The sequence below is a fragment of the Amblyraja radiata genome, chromosome 17 (genome assembly GCF_010909765.2).
Source record: "Amblyraja radiata isolate CabotCenter1 chromosome 17, sAmbRad1.1.pri, whole genome shotgun sequence".
NCBI lineage: Eukaryota > Metazoa > Chordata > Chondrichthyes > Rajiformes > Rajidae > Amblyraja > Amblyraja radiata.
The window spans coordinates 27,778,637-27,801,603 of NC_045972.1; the positions used below are offsets into that span (position 1 = coordinate 27,778,637).

Genomic DNA, 22,967 nt, shown 5'->3' on the forward strand with positions numbered 1-22,967 from the left:
CTTCATCATGTATCATGTACATTGTGAACGGCTCATTGTAATCATGTCAAGTTTTCATTGACAGGATAGCATGCAACAAAAGGCTTTTCACTTTACCTTAGTCCACATAACAATAAACTAAACCTTGTATAGGAAGGAACAGCAGATACTGGTTTACACTGAAGATCGATGCAAGGTGCTGGAGTAACCCAGCGGATCAGGCAGCATCTCTGGAAAAAAAACAGGTGATGATATGGGTCGAGACCCTTCGTTAGACCTGCTGAACCAAACTAAACTAACTGAGTGACTCCAGGACTTTGCACAGAATATCCTTGCTACTGAATGTAACCTCCATCCCCTGCGTCTGTCAGTGGGTGTGAGATGGTCACCTCCTCTCATATGATGAGCGTTTGACGGCACTGGGCCTGTACTCGCTGGAGTTTAGAAGAATGGGGGGGGGGGGGGGGACAACATTAAAATGTACAAAATAAAGAAAGGCTTGGATAGAGTGGATGTGGAGAGGATGTTTCCACTAGTCGGAGAGTCTAGGACCAGAGGTCATAGCCTCAGAATTAAAGGACGTTCTTTTAGGAAGGAGATGAGGAATTTCTTTAATCAGACGGTGGTGAATCTGTGGAATTCGTTGCCACCGAAGGTTTTGGAGGCCAAGTCAGTGGATATATTTAAGGTAGAGATAGATGGATTCTTGACAGGTTATGGGGAGAATGGGATTAGGAGGGAAAGATAGATCAGCCATGATTGAATGGCAGAATAGACTTGATGGGCCGAATGGTTTAATTTTGCTCCTGTCATTTATGATCTCATCTCCCAATCTCCAGCATGGTTCACTGCTGCCCCCGCCTGGCGAGTCTGCACCATGCAAGGCGAGCACCATCCCCACATCACTCCTGAACTTCTGAAGAAGGGTTTCGGCCCGAAACGTCGCCTATTTCCTTCGCTCCATAGATGCTGCTGCACCCGCTGAGTTTCCCCAGCAATTTTGTGTACCTTCGATATTCCAGCATCTGCAGTTCCTTTTTGAACACTTTGTCTACTCCACTGCGATATCTCCTCAAGGTATGCCTACTTTGAAGAAGTTCTCCCCCTCTCTCCGGAGACAGTTTCACAACCTCCTCTCTAACTGCACACCCTCTGTGATCCCCCCTGCCCTCCAACTGTACGACCATACCCTTACCCAGACTCGATACCACAGCCACATTTGCTTCCTCGGGGCCTGCCTGCGCCTCCATCTCACACCCCATGGCTTCCAGCTCCAGGTCCCTACCTCCCAGTTCGGACCCCAACCGGACCATCGGTACCGACTGGCTATCCACCGGCATACCCAGCAATTCTCCAACCGGGCACTGAGATCCACCCTGGTCGCGATGCGCCGGCACCAACAGGACCTCACATCGACACTCCCTGTACTTCAGGCCTCACTAACCCAGACCTGCAACGGACCCCAGCTGTATTTCATCCGCCGGAAGATCCACCTCTTTAATAAAAAATTCCTGGCCTACCTTAATTCCACCAAGGACCTTAAATTATCCCGACTCCAGGCCGCGACTCGACCGCCCGCAGACTCCGGGCCCCAACTCTGGCCCGCATCGCATCGCCTGCCCGAGTCCCGCGACGCCATCTTGGCCACTAGGAGCGACTTCCATACTCACCGGGACGCCGCCTTCACCGACCTCCACATCGATGCCGCCGCCGACCCTCACCTGCCGACCGATGACGCCCAGCCTCGCAGCCTCTACGGTAACTTGGACTCGCTCCCCATCGCCGATTCCTCCGACATCGCCGCCGGACCCGACCTACCCAGCATCGCCACCGGACCGGGGCTATCTCAACATGGCCGCCGCTACGCACCCGATTCATCTCGCTGCCGAGCTGCCGACCATCCGCCCACCGGGACCACCCACGCAACGCCCGCGGACCCCGACTCAACCACCACTGGACTCCGACCATCGGGTCCGGTGACCCGCGCCACTCCACCCCCCTCCAGCAACCCACAGCCGTCGCCTTACCTGGAGTCTGGACTCTGCACTGGGCCTGCAGCCTCCACGCTGCTTTCTCCCACTCTCCTGGACTTAACTCCACTGGGTCCTAGCGCCCGTCTGCCCAGCCTTGCCAACCTCAGTGGCTGCTCCACTGACCCTCCCCCATCCCCCCCAACCATGTCACCCCCGCTCTTCCCCACCCACATTACAGCCCTCTCTCCCCCCCACCCCCTGACCACCCACCACTCCTCCAACACCCACAAACCCCCCCCCCCCCCCACACATCGCCCCGTCCCCAGTCCACCCACCTGCCTTCCTCTGGCCCCAACTCCCACCCCTGCCGGGTATTCACCATCCCCCCCGACCTCCCCCACCCAACGGTCTGTCCTCAGCAGAGGTCTTACCTTTGTCCCCCTCCGTCCCCATCTCAATGAGTTCCGCGCCCACCATGACTTGGAGCGCTTCTACCGTTGTCTCCGCCTCACAGCGCACTTCCATGGGAAGGAGTCCTTGCCCCCCAATGATGACCCCTTTTCCCGTCTCCAACGCACCCCTCTCATAAAGTCCCGGCTCTGGAACCCTTTATTCAGAACTGCCGCCGCGACGTCAACCGCCTCAACTTCTCCACTCCCCTGTCTCACTCTAATCTTTCCCCCTCTGAACGCAGAGTCTGAAGAAGGGTTTTGGCCCGAAATGTCGCCTATTTCCTTCGCTCCATAGATGCTGCTGCACCCGCTGAGTTTCCCCAGCAATTTTGTGTACTCCTGATCTTCTGTTTGTTTTCATTTGCAGGGCCAGGCTATCTGTCATTGGGAGAGAGCCCCGATAATGGGACTTTCTGGCCAATTTAACACTATCACATTGTTAAATGTTTTCTACTTGAAAAGTACAGGACTGGCTCCAAAAATGTGGCGACTCTTGAATGAATGAATGAATGAATGGCACTTTATTTCACAGAGTGAAAAGCTTTGTGTTGCATACGAGTGAGGCAGTCACCACTGTGTTGGCACCAACAAAGGTATAAAAGTAGCGAACACGTCTACCCATTGCCTGCCCCCACATACCTGCACAAACCTACTGTGGTCTACTGTCTTACACATAACATGCCTCTGCCTAGTGTAGCAGGATTGTCACTGAAATGTAGGCAAAGCGGCTTTCGCTATATTTGGGTACACGTGGCAATGAAGTCAAACCATTGAACATTTATTGGTGTTGAATCTTTGCAGTCACTGTGTTGGGAGGGGAAGCAGATCTCCAGTGATGGTGAAGATTGGTTTTTTTCTTCTCATTAATTCAATGATACTTTGTCACATGTACCTAGGTACAGTGAGATGCTTTGTTTCACATACAAAGCCATACAACCATACAGCAGACCTCACCCAGGCAGGACACAAGAATCACCATGTTTCTGGTGCTGACAAAGTTAGAAAAGTTCATCAAACAGTTTTATCTTCTGCTCGCAGCAGTGAACCAGGCCCCTGCCAGGTGTGCAGGAAAATCTGTGGGCTGTCAATGGCCAGAATAAAAGTTTAATGTATGATCAGCATGAATGGGTGAGTGAAAGCTGGTGTGGACATGATGGGCTGAAGGGCCAGTCTGTGGGTGTGGCTCTGCCCTACCAACTCTCCTGACTGCTGCATCGTGACCTGAGTCATATAGTGTGGAAACAGGCCCAACTTACCCAAATATGTGTCTTAAATGTTATTTATGATAGTACTTGCCTCAACTAAATTGGTGACCTGGTACGGCAATTCCAACACACGAACGCAAGAGGCTGCAGAGAGCAGTGGACTCAGCCCGATCCATCATGGACATCGCACTCCCCACCATTGAGAGTATCAACACCAGACGCTGCCTCAATAAGGCTTCTTCTTCTTGCAAATGAAACATAAACCAAAGGAATAGTTAGATCTCAAGCCGGGTGTTGAGCAGCCAGGTTGTTGTCTCTGGGTCAATGTCTGCCAGGCCCTGAGCTCCATTTGGTGGGTGGTAGAGCGGGCACCCAGAGATGACATGGTTGGCTGTCTGTTGTTCTGCTCCGTGTTCACAGGCTGGGCTCTGGTGGAGTCCCCATCTCCACATGCTGCCATTGAAACACCCAACTCCAGTACGAAGTCTGTTGAGCTTCACCTATGCTCCTCTGGGGAGGTCAGATCCTGGACAGCTTTATCTGGTGAAGAGATGTAGCTGTGTAATGGAGACGCGGTTGCCTTCCATTCCTGTGACCACTTGGTGGCTATCCAGTGTGCTTTTGTTCAATAAGGCAGCATCTATCATCACAGATCTCCACCTTCCGGGTCATGCCCTCTTCTCTGGATGCTTTCAAGAGAGAGCTAGATAGGGCTCTTAAAAATAGCAGAGTCGGGATATGGGGAGAAGGCAGGAACGGGGTGGGGTACTGATTGGGGATGATCAGCCATGATCACGTTGAATGGCGGTGCTGGCTCGAAGGGCCGAATGGCCTACACTTGCACCTATTGTCTATTGCTACCGTCAGGCAGGAGGTACAGGAGCCTGAAGCCCCACACTACCAGGTTCAGGAACAGCGACTTTCCTGCAAACATCAGGTTGTTGAACCGACCCACACAACCCTAATCCCACCTTCGCAACGGAACACTACGGACCACCTCGTGCTCTACCATGGACTTGTTTCTTCCAATTGTGCTTTAAACTAATAGCTTTTTTAGCAATTTTGAGTAAAAGTGTGATTTATGTTTGATGTGTTGTCTGAGTGTGCGTGTGTGTGATTCAGCTGTGTGAACATTTTGCATTGTACCTATACCGCACATACATGTGTATATGAAACGTTCATTGGGTCACATTTGGGGTATTGTGTGTAGTTCTGGTCACCACCATTACTGGATGTGGAGGCTTTGGGAAGGGTGTAGATGAGGTTTTCCAGAATGTGGTCCCGTTTAGCCGTAAGGAAAGGTTGGACAGACTGGGATTGTTTTCTCCAGAGAATGCTATATGCCTCTTTACCACTCTATTCTTGTTGTGTTACCATTTTCAAGGAGCTGTGGACTTGGACAAGATCCCTTTGTACATCAATGCCGTTATTCACTGTATAATTTCTCGATACATGACATCCCAAAGTGCAACACCTGACCCGTGCCTCATTTACACCAGGACCTTGCAGGGTGGTGATGGGGCAAGGGTCAGAGAGTCTAAGACCAACGGCCATAGCCTCAGAATAAGAGGACATGCTTTTAGAAAGGAGATAAGGAGGAATTTCTTCAGTCAGAGGGTGGTGAATCTTTGGAATTCATTGCCACAGACGGCTGTGGAGGCCAAGTCAATGGATATTTTTAAGGCGGAGATCGACAGATTCTTGATTAGTACGGGTGTCAGGGGTCATGGGGGTAAAGGCAGGAGAAAGGGATTGATAGGAAAAGACAGATCAGCCATGATTGAATGGTAGAGTAGACTTGATGATTCAAATCGACTATTTCTGCTGCTATGGCATGAACCGTCCAACTCCTGGTTTTCACCAACACAGCAGAGAGGGATTCCATATGAAATCTGCAGCGGCTTAAAGGAACAACTTCCTCCCAGCTGGTATCACTTGTCTGAACACTCCTCACAAAAGCTGGGGTGTAGTCTGATCTTCCAACCTACCTCACCTCTTGGATTTTTTTTCCAAAGTCTGCATTTTCTCCGTGAATACTGTGGTATTTTTATCTTTGCACTTCCCATCGTACTTGTGTTTACCATGTTTGTACTCGCGTGTGGTATGATTTGGTGGGATAGCACCCAAAGTGTTTCACTGTATATCAGTACATGCCGATAATACACCAATTCACAAATCAGTTGTGATCTAACTATGACAAAACAGACTCGAGGGGAAGTGGCTGCCATGCATTCTGCACTTTCATTTCCCTGTCCCTCGGGTCCATGAAGGATCAGAGGGATGGAATATGGGCCAAACATGGGCAAATGGGGAAAAAACCCCAGTCTGAAGGTCCTGACCCAAAACGTCAAATATCCATGTTCTCGAGATGCTGCCTCACCTGCTGAGCTTAGTGACACAGCACGGAAACAGGCTCTTCGGCCCACCAACGATCACCTGTACACTAATACTATCCTACACACTAAGGACAATTTGCAATCTTTACCGAAGCCAATTAACCTACAAACCTGCACGTCTTTGGACTGTGGTAGGAAACCGAAGAACCCAGAGAAAACTCACGTTGTCACAGGGAAAACGTACAAACTCCGTACAGACAGAACCCATAGTCGGGATCAAACCCAGGTCTCTGGTGCTGAGGCAGCAACTCTACCGCTGCGCCACTGAGTTACTCCAGCACCTTGTGTCTATCAAAGGCAAATGTGACCACTGCAGACAGTGCACCTTGGTCGGCATGGACGGGTCGAGCCGAAGGGCCTGTTTCACACTATAGACCTCACATGTGCCCAAAGACAGTGAAGAAAAGCAAAGTTAACTTACAAAAAAACTTTTTATTTTGAAAAAAGGCAGATTATATCTAAGGTTAAGTGACCTTTGACATTTACAAGTTTAATAATTTAGGATATTATGTGGCTTTACTTTTTCGATAAATAACTCTACGTCTCCCTCTTTAGTTTCACCGTCAGCACTGCCCCCCAGGACGGGTGAGATCGGGAGCAGGGACCCCCCCCCCCACCCCCCATGGGGGTTCCTCCTCTGCACGCCCCCCCCCCACCCAAGGGTGTTGACTCCCGCTCGCTCTGTGGGTGCTGTGCACAGGTGGGTGGGTGGGTGTCCAAGGGGCAGTGGTAGAGTTTAACACCCACCCCCCCCCCCCATCCCCACGAAGGGGGCACTCTACCGTGGGGAGAGAGGAGCAACATGGAAGGACACCACCATCTAGAGCCAGCACAAGGAGCTTGTGTGACCTGGGGAAGGAGAGGAAGGGGGGGGGGAGCAGTGGGAAAGGGTCTAGAGAGCTGAAGGAGCAGGCAGGGGGGAGGGGAGTCGCTTGGAACATCGCTGGCCAGCTGGGCTGCAGGGGCAGGAGGTGGACTCTCCTCCCAACACAGAAGGTCGTCCAGGACCAGGCTGTTGTGGAAGAGTAGAGGGGGCGGGCGGGCAGTGCAGAGGGGAGACTGTGTGCTGGGGTCAGGGGTCAGTATGCAGAGGGCAAGATGGAGGGAGTCTGTCCAATAACCAGTACAGAAAAACGTACCGAATCATCCAATTAGAAAATAAGACATACATTAAAAAAAACTATTACAAAACATTACAAAGTTGGCCCCACTGCCCGTGAGGGGTGGTGCTAGGCTGCCGCTGATATCTTGCATAGTCTACACGCCTGTGAGTGGTGACGGGGGCAGAGCGAGGGTTAATGAGAAGGCATGTTAATAAGTGCAGAGGTCCCGAGCTGGAGGTGGTCTCGTGTCCAGAGTGTGTGACGTCACATGATCCAGGGTCTGACAGGGCTGCCTTCCTCTCGACAGGGGGCAGCTTTTGGTTTTGGTCACGCAACTGATGAAGCAGGTCCTTGGTCAGAAAGCGCAGGCTGGCGAGACGGTCAGCGTCGGTCCTTGAACATGTGTGGGCGTCTCACTGGCCGGAGGTCAGACGTTGGCACCTGGTCTCTCGCTGGCCGGTAATGTCCAGGCGCCCCCCCCCCTCCCCCCTGGTGGAAAGGGCAGCAGGTTTGTAGACAGTGGTCGCCACAGCACACTTGGGGAAGGGGGGGGGGGGGGGGGGACGACTCATTGCAGCCGCCCCCAACCCCCCCCCCCCCCCCCCCTCGGGGTCGACGCGAGGGTCTCCGGTCACAGCTCGGTGACATGAAGCTGGTAGCCAGGGGGGGGCTGTGGCTGGGTCGGGTGAGGCACGTTGATCCGACGGATGTGGCAACTATGGCACAGCAGATGCCCCTCCAGGGGGTAACAGCGACGGGCCTCTTCATCGTTCAGCTGCAGCCCACAGTCCTGGGCAAACAGAGGGTTAATGAGGGGGGGGGGGGTAATTAAAATGAACTAAGCTTGGCGGCCCCTCCCCTCGTGACAGCCAGACAAGCTTCTCCCCGGGGGCAAATTGGTTACCCCAGCCTCGCCCCACAAGCCCAGATACCGCTCCCCCACCCCCACATCACCAGCACCCTCCCCCAGGGGGAAGGGAATGTGGACTGACCTCACAGCGGTAACACTCCACGTGGTAATCCTTGTCCATCGACACCACCCGGATCGTCTCCTCCGAGCCCTGGAATGGAGACATGAGCGAGGGATGTCACGGTCAGTGCCCCCCCAACCCGTCCCCAACCCTCCAACGTCCCCAACTCTACCCCAAGCCCCCCCCCCACAACCCTACCCCACTCCCCCCCCCCCCCCACAACCCTACCCCACTCCCCCCCCCCGTCCCCAACCCTACCCCACTCCCCTCCCCCCCCAACCCTACCCCATCCCAGACGTACCTGTGCTGGGAGGATGGGGCGCCCACACGACGCACACTTTGGGGCAAAGACCCTGAAACAGAGAGACCCGTCCGTCAGACCCAGACCCAGAACGAGACAGAGACAGAGGCAGCTTCAGTCTGTGTAGGATAGTGTTAGTGTGTGGGGTGATCACTGGTAGATGCAGACTCGGTGGGCTGAAGAGCCTATTTCCACACTGTATCTCTTTTAGTTTAGTGATACAACATGAAAACAGGCCCTCATCCACTCCCTGCACACTAGGGACAATTTACAGAGGGGCAATTAACCTACACAAGGGAGGTCAGGATAGGGAGCATTGTGCTGGGGTGGGGAGGGGGTGCTGGGGGGGGGAGGGGGCGCGGGGGTGGGGAGGGGAGGGGGCGCTGGGGTGGGGAGGGGGCGCTGGGGTGGGGAAGGGCCGCGGGGGGGGGGGGGGGGGGGGAGGGAGGGGGCGTGGGGGTGGGGAACAGGCGCGGGGAAGGGGCGCGGGGGTGGGGAACGGGCGCGGGGGTGGGGAAGGGGCCGCGGGGGTGGGGAAGGGGCGCGGGGGTGGGGGGAGGGGCGCGGGGGTGGGGGGAGGGGGCAGCAGGTTGGGGGCCTCACGTGTGGTAATCCTTGACGCAGTAGATGTTGTTCTCCAGGTCGACGGTGAAGGGCACTCCGTCCAGGCACTCGTTACACAGCACACAGCGGAAACAGCCTGGATGGTAGGACTTGCCCAGAGCCTGCAGGATCTGGAGACAGCACAGGGTCAGAGGCACTGCGGGGAGCAGCACACAACTCCCCTCACCCACCATCAGCTCCACATCCCAACCACCCCCCTCCCCCCAGCCTCCCCTCCCATTTCCCAGCCACCGTTTGCCAACTCCCCCTCCCCGCGAACCATCCATGCTGGGCTCTGGATTCCCGTCGCAAGCAGTTGGCGCCCCAGTTCTTTACCATCTCCATGATCAGGTGTCCACACACAAAGCACTTGTCGGCCGTCTGCTGGAAGCCCGAGTACTGAAAAACAGATGATCCCTCGTTAAAGTAAAATAAACTATGATTCATTCAATCATACCTCACTCCACCGTCAGCCCCGAGCAGCAGAGTGTTGCAGGTAGAACCACTACCTCACACTCACAGCGCCAGAGACCCAGGTTCGACGCGGACCTCGGGTGCTGTGTGGTGTTTGCATGTTCTCCCCGTGAACCCCTGGGTTTCCTCCAGGAGAGGGGAGCAGGGATGGGGAACAGCGGTACTCCCCCATCACCCCCCCCCCCCCAACATTGTACGACGATGTCACTGACGGCAGCAGACAGCGTCGCGGTGGTGAGAGAGGGGGAGTGGGATGGGCGGGGGACTCACCAAGAAGTCTTCCTCACAGTACACCTTGCCATTGACGTTGTAGAAAGCCTTGCCCCGCAACCGACGCCCTGCACAGAAACGTATGGTTAGAGGCACCACACACACACACAGACACACTGACACCATCAATGGTGTGACCAGGCCACACACACTGCGGGCACGCAGTCAGAGACAGACACACAGACCATCTACCCCTCACCCAGACCCAGGGGGCTGTGAAGGAGAGGTCACACCACTGACACCAACCAGATACTTGTTTTGGGCACCATGTTATAGAGAAGACATTTTCAAGCTGGGAAGAGTGCAGAGACGATTTACGAGGATGTTGCTAGGACTCAAAGCCTGAGCTGTAGGGAGAGGTTGAGCAGGCTAGGACTTTATTCCTTGGAGCACAGGAGGATGAGATGTGATCTTGCAGAGGAATAAAATGATGAGAGGAATACATAGGGTAAACGCACAGACTCTTGCCCAGATTAGGGGAATCGAGAAACAGAGGACATAGGTTTAAGGTGATGGGGGAAGGATTTAATAGAAACCAGAGGAGCAACATTTTAACACAAATGGTGGTAGGTGTATGGAATGAGCTGCCGGATGAGGTAGTTGAGGAAGGTACTATCACAACATTTAATAAATATTTAGACAGGTACATGGATCGGATAAGTTTAGAGGGGAATGGGTCAAACGGTCAGCATGGTCTAGTTGGGCTGAAGGACCAGTTTGCAAGCTGTATGACTGTATGATTCTAATTAACAAACCATACGGATGCTAAATTATATTATGTGCATTAAATTATCGGTCCTGATTCTGGATCATGTGCAAGCTGACTAGATTAGTACAAGTTGTCATCATGCGTGGACACTGTGGGTCGAAGGGACTGTTCCTGTTCTATGGAGAATTAATGAATTATCCGTTTCACCCGGGAAGGGGAAGAGAAGGGCTTTTGGTTGGAGTTGTTGGTTGGCCTCTAACAGGCTGTGCTCAGAGCCTGGGCAGCCAGTGACGCCAGACGTGGTGAGCTGGTTTCACAGAGCAGGGTTCACAGACGGGAGGGGTGGGGACACAGAAACTGTTCACCCTGACCCCAGGGATGTTTGCAATTCTCCGCGGCTGGGTGATGAAGTGTTTGCGAGGCTGGCAGAGACAGGCCAAAGGCTGGGAGTCGGATGGTGGGGTCGAGGGTCAGGGGATCAGATAAGGTGGAGACCAGGTGGAGATTACAGGGTGCGTGATCCCACAGCCCGGCAGTGTACGAGCTCGATGGGCAGACTGCTGGTCTACTCCTGAACACACTAACACAACGATCCTCTCACAAGCCCAACAGAGAGCGGTGGGAACACAGTGGGTCGGGCAGCACCCATGGAGGGAATGGACAGACGTTGTTTTGGGTCGGGACCATTCTTTAAACCTTCGAGGTACAATGCGTGAAACAGGCCCTTCGTCCCACCAGGTCCATACTATCCCACACACACGGAACAATTTACGCTTTTTATTACAGAAGCCAATCAACTTAAAAACCTGTCCATAATTGTAGTGTGGGAGGAAACTCACGCAATCATAGGGAGAACGTTCAAACTCCGTACAGACAGTATCCGTAGTCAGGATTGAACCAGGGTTTCTGGTGTTGTGAGGCAGCAACTCTACCGCTGCGCAAATGTTCACCAGACTGAATGCCCAGGCAACCCAAAACATTGTTTGTCCATTCACCTCCACAGATGCTGCCTGACCTACTGTGTTACTCCAGAGCTTTGTATTATGCTCACGATTTTATCATCTGCTGGTTGTTGGAGATCTCACGCTAGGGTGTGGTACCGATCTTCCAATCTACCAGACATTTAGTGTTTAGATGAGTTAGAAACATAGAAAATAGGTGCAGGAGTAGGCCATTTGGCCATTCGAGCCTGCACCGCCATTCAATATGATCATGGCTGATCATCCAACTCAGTATCCTGTACCTGCCTGCTCTCCATACCCCCTGATCCCTTTAGCCACAAGGGCCACATCCAACTCCCTCTTAAATATAGCCAAGGAACTGGCCTCAACTACCTTCTGTGGCAGAGAATTCCAGAGATTCACCACTCTCTGTGTGAAAAATGTTTTCCTCTTCTCGGTCCTAAAAGAGTTCCCCCTTATCCTTAAACTGTAACCCCTTGTTCTGGACTTCCCCAACATCGGGAACAATCTTCCTGCATCTAGCCTGTCCAACCCCTTAAGAATTTTGTAAGTTTCTATAAGATCCCCCCTCAATCTTCTAAATTCTAGCAAGTACAAACCGAGTCTATCCAGTCTTTCTTCATAAGACAGTCCTGACATCCCAGGAATCAGTCTGGTGAACCTTCTCTGCACTCCCTCTATGGCAAGAATGTCCTTCCTCAGATTAGGAGACCAAAACTGTATGCAATACTCCAGGTGTGGTCGCACCAACTCCCTCTTAAATATAGCCTGACCCACTGTGTTACTCCAGAGCTTTGTATTATGCTCACGATTTTATCATCTGCTGGTTGTTGGAGATCTCACGCTAGTAGAACCTCCCTGCAGTAGAACCTCCCTGCTCCTATACTCAAATCCTTTTGCTATGAAAAAGTTGAGACCTAACTGAAAGTTATAGAATAGTGAAAGGCCTGGATATAGTGAATGTGGGGAGGATGATTCCACTAGTGGGAGAGTCTAAGACCAGAGGTCATAGCCCAAGTCCATACCTTTAGAAAGGAGATTAGGAGGAATTTATTTAGCTAGAGTATGGCAAATCTGTGGAATTCGTTGCCACAGACGGCTGTGGAGTCCAGATCAATAGATATTTTTAAAGCAGAGATTGACAAGTTCTTGATTAGGAAGGGTGTCGAGGGTTATGGGGCGATGGCAGGAAAATGAAGTTGAGAGGGAAAGATAGATCAGCCATGATTGAATGTCAGTGTAGACTTGATGGGGCAAATGGCCTGTTTCAGCTCCTATGACTTACGAAGTCATGACTCACCACAGGAGCAGCAGATGAAGCAGTTGGTGTGGTAGAGATTGCCCATGGCCTGGCATGCCTGACTGGCACCATACACCCCCTTCCGGCACTTCACACAGTTACCTGCGGACCAGAGAACAGACAGCACTAACGGCTTAGTTTAGTTCATAGATACAGCATAGAAACATTCCCTGCGGCTCACTGAGTCCGTGCTGACTATCAATCACCCGTTCACACCAGTTCTATATATCCTGCTCTCTTATCCATCCACGTGCATCATTACTATAAACCAGGATTTTACTGGATTGTATGCAAAACTAAAATTGTCACCGTCCCTAGGCACATAGCACATGTGACAGTAGAGTTTCATCACTCCCCCCCCACGCACCAGAGGCAATTTTACAGAGGAACAATTAACCAATAAACCGTGGACTTCTTAGGGATGTGGGAGGAAACCGGAGCGGTCACAGGGAGAACGTACAAACTCCGTACAGACAGCACTCATGTTGAGGATCGCACCTGGGTCCCTGGCACTGTGAGGCAGCTGCTCTACCCGCTGCGCCACTGTGCCGCCTAACAGCTTTCATGTTATCAGTCAGGGTGGAAATGTCAAAGTCTAAAAGGTATAGTTTTATGGGCAGAGGGCCAAGGTTTAAAGGAAATGTGCGGGGAAATTTGTTTTTTTAAAACATCCAGAGGGTGTTAGGTGCCTGGAATATGCTGCTGGTGGAGGCAGATATGATGGTGGCATTTAAGGGTTTTTTAGATAAGAACAGGGATACGTATGAAATGCCCACTATACCATCGGTTTCAGTGTCTCCTGCAAATGTACAAATCAGGCCATTGACTTACAAATCAATATCTCATGGATGTGAAAGGTCACGGGAAGAAGGCAGGAGAATGGCATTGAGATGGAAAGATAGATCTGCCATGGTCAAGAGTATTTTGTCATATGCCCCTGAAACGGAAGAGTTAAATTCTGTGGCGCAGCGATCGAGTTGCTGCTGCAAGACACCAGACACCCGGCTTTGATCCTGACCACGGGTGATGTCTGTACAAAAGGTGCACATCCTCGCTATGATCATGTGCGTTTTCAATACTCCAGGTGCTCCAGTTTCCTCTCCTACTCCAAAGACGTACAGGTTTGTAGGTTAAATGGCTTCTATAAAATTGTAAATTGTCCCTAGTGTGTGGAATAGTGTTAGTGTGATCACTGGTCACCACAGACTTTGGTGTGCCAAAGAGCCTGTTTCCGAGCTGTATCTCTAGGGACTAAAAACTCCAGCAAGCAGCTCCCACTTGCACCCAAGTTTGCTGATTCAATCCGTTCTCAAACATCACTGCTCACTGTCCAGGAGATGCTGTGGCCAAAGCCAGCACACTTCGCAGGGTGGGGTGATAGGTGGTGGGGAGATCTCCCTCTTCACCCCCCCACCCCCCCACGTGACACCCCCAGGATGGTGTTGAGTTCAGTTTATTGTCACATGCGTCAAGGTACAGTGAAAAACTTTTGTTACGTGCTAACCAGTTAGTGGAAAGAGACTATACTTGATTACAATCGAGACAGGTGGAATAGCCCAATCTGCCCATTCCCCAAGGCTCCAACACAGGGCCAACTCCTCCACGCTGACCAACATGCCTGCCTGTCTTTGGCCCGTATCCCTCTAAACATTTCCTGTCCAAATGACTTTTTAAATGTTGTTATAGTAACTGCCTCAATTACCTCCTCTGGCAGCTCATTCCGTACACCCACCATTCCTGTGTGAAAATGTTACCGCTCGGGTTCATATTAAATCTTTCCCCTCTCACATTACACCCATATCCTCTAGTTCTTGATTCCACTACCAAGGGGAAAAGACACTGCATTCACCCTACCTATTCCCCTCATGATCTTATATACTTCTATAAGATCACCCCTCAGCCTCCTGCGCTCCAAGGAATAGAGTCCCAGCCTGCCCAACCTCACCCGGTAGGTGAGGCCCTCCTGGCAACATCCCTGCACCTCTTCCAGCTTAATGGCTTCCTTCTATAGGAGGGCGCGCTAATCTGAACACGATACTCTAAAGAATATGTCTCACAATACGTCTGATGAAATGCCCTAAACCGAAATGTCATCCATCCTTTTTATCCAGAGATATTGCCTGACCTGCTGAGTTACTCCAGCACTTTGTCTTATCTTCTACAATACCTTAAACATGGCCTCACCTACATCTTGTACATCTACAACATAACATCACAACTTCAATACTCAATTCCCTGACGGATGAAAGACTTTGTGCCAAATGCTCTTTTCATTCCTCAGTCTGTTGCAACACCACTTTCAGGTAATGATGTCCCTGCATCCCCCTGCCACCAAGAGAGAGGGTGTTGTCTGGAAATATCACAACCTGAAGCCTGGGTCTGAGGTGTTGTGAAAATAAATCCTGACTCAGGGCTGTGGGAATCCAAAATTTGCTTTCACATCGAGGGCTTGTGTGGGATTTCCCACGGACAGCAACACTCTCCAGGGAGTGGGCTGGGAGAGCTTGCAGACTGCACACGCATTCCTTCCCACAGAGCACTTTGTTTACAAAACTCTCTCTCTCTCTCTCTCTCTCTCTGAGCTTCATACAAACTGTCGGCCCCACACCACCGCACGGCACAGACTCTTAACAACCCGGCAACCAATACAACCCAGAGACCCCGCTCCCTCCCATCATCGGGAAAGCAGCCAACAGAATGAAGGACCACTCACACCCTGTGTCTGATGAAGGGTCATCACCTATCCATGTTCTCCAGAGATGCTGCCTGAACCACCGAGTTACTCCCACACTATGTGTCCTCTTGCGTATTATCCAGCATCTGCAGTTTTTCATTTCTACCATTTACACCCTGGTCATTCCTTCTTCCTCCCACTCCCGTCGGGCAAAGACACAAGAGCTTGAAAGTGCACACCACCAGATTCAGGAACAGCTTCTTCCTCTCTGTTATTGGTCCTCATAAGCTACGTAATTCCGATCTTCCAGCCTACCTCACTGCAGTCCTCGCACTATCTCTATTCGCACTCTCTCTGTAACAGTAAGGCTACAATGCTGTAACACTGTATCTTTCTCCACTCTGGTATTTTCCTCTTTGCACTACCTGTTGTACTTGTGTTTGGTTTGATTGCACTCGTGTACAGTATGATTTGACTGCAATAGCACATCAAGTTTTTCCACTGTATCGCCGTGCATGTAACAATAATAAATCTGTACCAAATCTCCACACGGCACCCCTCGTCACTGCTGCTCTCCAATAATCTCCCCAACCCCACAATGGGAAGAGAGAGTGGAGTTAGCTGGGTCCTTCACGGAGGGTTCTGAATATTTTCTAGCCAGGAGTTAGGCTCCAGAAGACCAGACATTAGGTTTATGTTTATTATTGTTACATATACAAGTAAAGTGAGAAGCTTGGTTTTGCATGCTATCCAAAAACAAAATCAGATAATACTGAACATAACTGCAATCAAGTCAACTTCAAGTACAACAGGTAGAGCAAAGGGGAAGGTACAGAGTGCAGAATATAGTTCTCGGTATTGTAGTGCATCAGTTCCACAGACAAAGTCAAATGCCCTCAATGGGGTAGAGATGAATCGGAAAGTACCCTAGCTTATGGAAGGAACGTTCAGAAGCCTGATTACAGAGAGGAAGAAGCTGTTCCCGAGTCTGGTGGTGTGTACTTTCAAGCATCTGTACCTTGTGCCAGACGGGAGTGGGGAGAAGAAGGAATGACTGAGGTGGGTCAAGTCTTTGATTATGTTGGCTGCTTTCCTGAAACAATGGCATCGATGGTGGGGAGTCTGGTCTGTATGATGGACTGGGCTACATCTACAACTGTCTGTAACTTCTTGTGGTCTTGGGCAAAGCTGTTCCCAAACCAAGATGTGATGCATCCCGACAGTATGCTTTCTACATTGCATCTGTGGATGCTTGTAGAGTCAGCAGAGACGTGCGAAACATCCTCAGTGTCCTCGGCTGTGCCATTAGCCAGGTTTAATCTGGACTAGTGCAAGGTGATGCATTTTAAAAGGGACATACCGGAAGAAAGTGGGTGCATTTACATTCCTCCAGTCATCTGCTTCCTCTGAAGAAGAGTCCTGACCCAAATTTGAAAACCTCTCTCATGGTCCCAACATCCCCCCCCAAGGGGCTTGGATACATCTAGCCTTGGATACATCAAGTCTTAGTGATCTGTATAACTTTACAGCAGCTCTGACATCTGGCGCCTCCTCCTCTCCAATGCCCACACGCTGGTGTCCATCTGAAGACTGTGTGTCTCCAGTTGCATTGCAGACTTTTTGGTTTAGCATTATGGGTTATTGATTTAGTGTGATTGACTATTATATACATATTTTCCGTTATTGCATTAATAGGCCTCTAAACCTTAGATTTGAGACACAGCACGTAAACAGGCCCTTCGGCCCACCGAGTCCGTGCAGACCTGCAATCACCTTGTACACGAGCACTATCCTGCACACTAGGGACAATTTACTCTTCACAGAAGCCAATTAACCTACAAACCCGCACGTCTTTGGAATGTGGGACCCAGATCACTTGGCCCTGGAGGTACGTGTGCCCGGTCCATACCCGAGCTGACCACCGGCCGGGCATCACGACAATCATCATGAACACCTCCCGCACTGTGCCGCCCAAATCACCCTGCCTGCAATGCTGCTGCCAGCACGATAACTGTACCTCACCGCGTAGATGACAATACACCACCCTGCTGCACTCCCGGGCCAGGCCCGTCCCCACCTGTACTGTACCCCACTGTTACACAGCAACAGACACGTCCCGGGACCGGAGACCGGCACCTTACCGAAGTAATCCTTTTTAACGTGCAGTTCCAGCTCCTTCTCCAGCTCCCGGGTGAGGGCTTCAAGACGCTTCTCGGCCTGGCTCGGCCCGCTGTCCCGGCACGGCGTCACCTGGTACGGCAGCCTGATCTTGTGCGCTGCGGCCGGGCCTTTATTTGGGCTGTAACCGTACGGATGGACGGATGCGGCCTCGGGGAGCGGGCCGGCCGCCTGTCGCTGGTAACAGCACGTCTCGCCGGCGCAGGGCGGCTGGATGTCGGGGCCGGTGTAGGCCTCCGGGAGGCCGGGCGGCGGCGGCGAGGGCAGCTGCAGGTCGGGGTAGGCGGCGCTGATGGAGCCGCGGGAGCTGTGGCTGGAGATGCTGCTGCGGGCACTGGGGCCCGAGCCATCGGCGTCGGCCTGCGGGAAGCGGCCGTCCGAGTAGCTGGATCGCGGGCTGACATGCCGCTGGTCGTAGCCCATGCTGATGCCGCTGGTGCGGTTACTGCTGGGCCGGCTGCTGCCGCTGCCGCCGCCGCCCTCGTTCAGGCTGGCCCGCGGGCTCGAGTGCTTGCTGGTGTCGCTCGCCGTGCTGGCGTAGCTGGAGCGGGAGCTGAGGCCGCCGCCCTCGTAGCCGGCCAGGCTGGTCCGCGGGCTCGGGTACTTGTCGTGGGCCGCCAGCACCAGGCTGGAGCGGGGGCTGGGGTGGAGGCTGGAGCGGGGGCTGGGGTGGAGGCTGGAGCGGGGGCTGGGCTGTTTGCTGCTCTGCTCCTGCGTGGAGTTGGAGGAAGACGAGGAGGCGGAGGCCAGGCTGGAGCGGGGACTGGACACATTGTTACCGCCGCCGCGGCCGCTCGATACGTTGTTGCCGCCTCTGGGAGCCGACACGTTGTTGCTTCTAGGAGCCGACACACTGTTGCCTCTGGCGGCCGCCGCCGCCGCGCTGGCGCCGGGGAAGAGCGTGTAGCCCGCTCCGTGCCGCCCGCAGGCCGGGCCCGCCTCCCAGTACAGCACCCCGCCGCTAAAGCGCCGGTTCTCCGCGCCGTAAGCCGTCCCCGGGCCCTTCAGGTAGCAGCCCGGTGGCTCGGGCTCGCCGCCCAGCTCCCCCCGATGCGCCGCCGCCTCCGTCCCGCCGCGGTTCCCGTTGCCAGCCCGGGGCGCTGCTGAGAGTTTGCAGTAAGTTCCCAGGCCGCGGTCGTGGGGCTCTCCGCAGGCCCCGGTGCCGTTCGTCCTGCCCGCCGCCGCCTCCGGCACTTGCAGCGGCAGGACGTGGTGCGGGGGTCCGGGCATCATCTGCAGCAGGAATGTCCGCTTTGTCTCTTCCAGCCCGGGGCCACAGAGCAGTTCCCGCCGCCCGCGGTATGGGCCGTCGCTGGCCGGCTCGTACAGAGACAAGTCCTGCAGGAAGGTCGCCTGCACGGCCAGCTCGTCCTCGTATTTAGACATGGTCCGCAGCCGCCATGGAAGGTATCCGAGCGGAACTCCGTGCGAGCAGCGCTAGCGCGGCATCTTGCAGTCTGTGTCTGCACCGTCCCGTCCAGCAGCGCCTCGCTTTGTTCTGCAGTGTGTTGTCTATTTCATAAACCGTGCAGCGGCCGCCTCTCCCTCACCCGCTCCCACATGCTGCATTTTATTCTTTGCATTTGCAGTGTGTAAGCGGCAACCATTCTCCCCTCTCCCTCTCTCTCCCCTCCCCCGGGAAGCCAAGCGAAGCCCCGGCCGTGCGCGCGCCCGGGCCGCAGCACCCCGTGACGTGCACGCGCGGCGGAGGCCCGCTCCCCGTCGCCCGGGCTCGGTCCGCACAGAGAGAGGCGCCGGCGGCCTGCCCGGGGTCGCTCCCTGCCGCGGCCCGCTCGGGGGCAGGGGAGAGGAGGGTTAGCGGGGCGGGAGGAGGTGCGGTGAACCCGGACTCTACCCCTTCCCCTCCGCTGTGCACTCTTTGACCGGCTGTGGAATGCGCGCAGGGGCACGGCCCTGGGGGGAGCGATGAGGCCGCCAGGAATGTGCTGGTGCCCGCGCCGAACAATGAGGCGCGCCGGGCGGGGGAGAGGGAGAGGGAAGGGAGGGACGGGGAAAGATAGGGATGGGGAGAAGGGAGGGAATGGGGGAGGGAGGAATGAGGAAGAAGGGAAAGGTGAAAAGGAGGGATGCAGGGAAAGAGCGAGAAATAGTGTGTTGGAGAGGGGCTGGAGATAACAATGAGGGAGGGGGAGAGGCAAGGCGATGGGCACAAATATGCTGCTTCTGTGTTTGTGGACCCAGGGCGACGGGACAGACGCAGGGGCTTTCAAACACCTCTGATAAAGTACCAGAGAATAACGAGCAAGGATGTTGCCACGACTCGAGAGCATGGACTACAGGAAGAGGTTGGGCAGGCTGAGTTTATTGCTTGGAGCGCTGGAGGATGAGGGGAGATTTTATAGGTAGACAAAAATGCTGGAGAAACTCAGCGGGTGGAGCAGCATCATGGAGCGAAGGGAATAGGCAACGTTTCGGGCCGAAACCGGTCTGAAGTCGGGGTTCGGCCTGAAACGTTGCCTATTTCCTTCGCTCCATAGATGCTGCTGCACCCGCTGAGTTTCTCCAGCATTTATGTCTACCTTCGATTTTCCAGCATCTGCAGTTCCTTCTTAAACACATGGGTGATTTTATAGATGTGTATACGATCACGAGGAGAATAGATAGGGTGAATGCATTGAGTCTTACTTAGAGTTGGGGAATCAAAAATTAGACGGCATGGGTTTAAGGTCAGAGGGGAAAAAATGTAATAGGAACCTGAGGGGCAACATTTTTACACAGTGAAATGAAATGAGCTGCCTGGGGAAGTAGTTGAGGCAGGTAATGAAGCATTTAAAAGATATCTGGTCAGATACATGGATAGGTGAAGGCTTGGAGGGACATGGACCAAACACGGGTGCGGCTGGCTCAAGAGTCAAGAATGTGTTATTATCATATGTCCCAGATAGAACAATTAAATTCTTACTTGGTCAGGCAATATGGTCAACATGGACGAGTTGGGCCGAAGGGCCTGTTTCCGTGCCGATTGACTGGTAGAATCTGAAGTTCAAGTTCAAGTGAGTTTTATTGTCATGTGTCCCTGTATAGGACAATGAAATTCTTGCTTTGAGGGTCCCAACCTGAAACGTCGCCCCTCCATTCCCTCTACAGACGCTGCCTGGCCCGCTGAGTTCCTCTAGCATTGCGTGTTTTGCTCTAGATTCCAGCGCCTGCAGTCCCTTGTGTCTTTGAGGACGGAGCGTGTCGGTCAGCAGGTGAGCAGCTGGATTGGGGGGGGGGGGACGTCGCAAAAGCTGGAGTAACTCAGCGGGACAGGCAGCATCTCTGGAGAAAAGGAATGGGTGACGTTTCGGGTCAAGGCCAGTTTATTGTCACATGTACCAAATAAGGTACAGTGAAATACAGTGAAAAGCCTGGGCAGCTCCCAGGCTCTGGAACTCCCTCCCCCAACTGATCCGCAATTCCGTGTCCCTCACCATCTTCCAGTCCCGCCTCAAGACCCATCTCTTCACCTCTGCCTATCCTTAGCCCCACGTCCCCCGCCCTTTTCATCTGCGCATTAATTGCCTCATATTGTGTTTTGAATTGAATTCTGTCTTTACCTTGTGTACTAGTCATGTCTCTACTATTTATTTCATTCCCCTTACATGTTTTTCCTCTACCTGCTAAATTTTTGTAAGGTGTCCTTGAGACTCTTGAAAGGCGCCCATAAATAAAATTTATTATTATTATTATTATTATTATTAAATTCACGTTACCATACAAGAGTCAAGAGAGTTTATGGTCGAGACCATTCTTCAGATTGAAACGTCACCTATTCCTTCACACCAGAGATGCTGCCTGTCCCGCTGTCCCTTCTAACCACTGTATCTAAAGTGTCAGTGACACTAACAGGCGGAGATACAGGCGGGGGCGGTGTGTCTGAGATTCAGGCTGCGACAATCACAGCGAGACGTTCAGTAACCTGAAGAACGAGAAACCGACTTGATCACAGCCATGGCCAAAGTTCCACACTGTCGGACAAATCATGGACGTTACATATTACTGGAAAATAAAGTCACTGCAGAGATGAGAACAATCCCGGAGAGTGAGGTGATACACTGGCAAACCCAACACTGGTGTGTGGAGGGTCCTTGTGTCATAAGTGATAGGAAGAGGAGGCCATTTAGCCCGTCGTTCATCTTCTACATGTCCAATCCCTTCATTCCCACGATTCCTTTAATATCCAGAAGCCTCCCCACTTCGAGTGGATTCAATCCTGAACTTGCACTTGTTGGAGAACCGTGAGGACGTCGCCTCTCCGTATCTTCCACAGAGGCTGCCGGACCCGCTGGGTGAAGGGCCCGTTTCCCTCCTGTGTGGCTCTATGACCCGCTGAGTTCGTCCAGCACTTTGTGGTTTACGTAAGATTCCATCATCTACAGTTCCTACATCCCCCTTTCCCAGAGTAAGGAAATCAAGAACCACAGAAAGTAGGTTTATGGTGATCGGAGAAAGATTTACTAGGAACCCGAGGGGCAGCTTTTTCACACAGCGTATGGTGGGTGTATGGAACGAGCTGCATGAGGAGGTAGTTGAGGCAGGTACTATCGTAATATTTAACAAACATTTAGACAGGTACATGGATAGGGGAGGTTTAGAGGGATGTGGGCAAACGCAAGCAGGTACAAAGATCATAATGATCTTTGAGCAGGTGGGACTAGGGTAGATGGGGCATTTTGGTCGTAGTGGTCAAGTTGGGCCGAAGGGCCTGCTTCCACGCTGTATGTCTAACTGTCGCTGACTGGCCTGTGTAGCTGAAGCGTTTGCTGATGTATGGCGTCTGTATAACGTACAGGGAGACATGAATCACCCGCTCCAACCTCTGCTGTAACTTGAATAATAAACCCTGTTCACGTGGCTGTTTAGTTTTAGAGATACAGCGCGGAAACAGGCCCTTCGGCCCACAGAGTCCGCACCGACCAACGATCATCCCGTACACTGTCACCATCCTACACACTAGCGACAACTTACAATGTTACCAAAGCCAAACCTGCATGTCTTTAGAGTGTGGGAGAAACCCCCCAGGGAGAATTTACAAAGTCCGTATAGACAGCACCCGAGGTCAGGATCGAACCCAGGTCTCTGGCGCTGATGCAGCAAATCTACCACTGCCGAAATGATATAGCACTTGTTATCCCTTGTATTACCTGCAATGCCGGTGCCAAATGTAAACGTTGAAAGGAAATACGTCTATACGTTTTATAAAGAAGCATTAATAGATGGCTTCCCCGGAACATTTTCCGAATGGTTTCTTTTATTCACGTCCTTTCAATGTATTGGATTACCGAATGCTAATTCACCCTTCCTCATTCTTGCAATTAAAGTTTGAGCTGGACAAAGCCGCGGATTCGTGTCTGCCGCTTCGGGAGAAGGTGTAAATCACGCAGTAAAACGAGCCTGTAGTAGCGTGGTGATCT

The 22,967-nt window shown here is 52.7% G+C and overlaps 1 protein-coding gene across 1 annotated transcript; it reads right to left on the minus strand.

Annotated features, from left to right (window-relative positions):
- Nucleotides 1-6,417: 6,417 nt before the first annotated feature.
- Nucleotides 6,418-19,238, minus strand: LOC116982615 (WT1 interacting protein). The gene is made up of 8 exons (XM_033035905.1): nucleotides 17,514-19,238; nucleotides 12,699-12,800; nucleotides 9,728-9,795; nucleotides 9,320-9,382; nucleotides 8,984-9,114; nucleotides 8,381-8,432; nucleotides 8,101-8,169; nucleotides 6,418-7,898 (listed from the first exon to the last, which is right to left on the minus strand). Exons 1-8 carry the CDS (start codon nucleotides 18,934-18,936, stop codon nucleotides 7,740-7,742), a joined length of 2,067 nt encoding a protein of 688 aa, XP_032891796.1. The 5' UTR covers nucleotides 18,937-19,238; the 3' UTR covers nucleotides 6,418-7,739.
- Nucleotides 19,239-22,967: the final 3,729 nt, after the last annotated feature.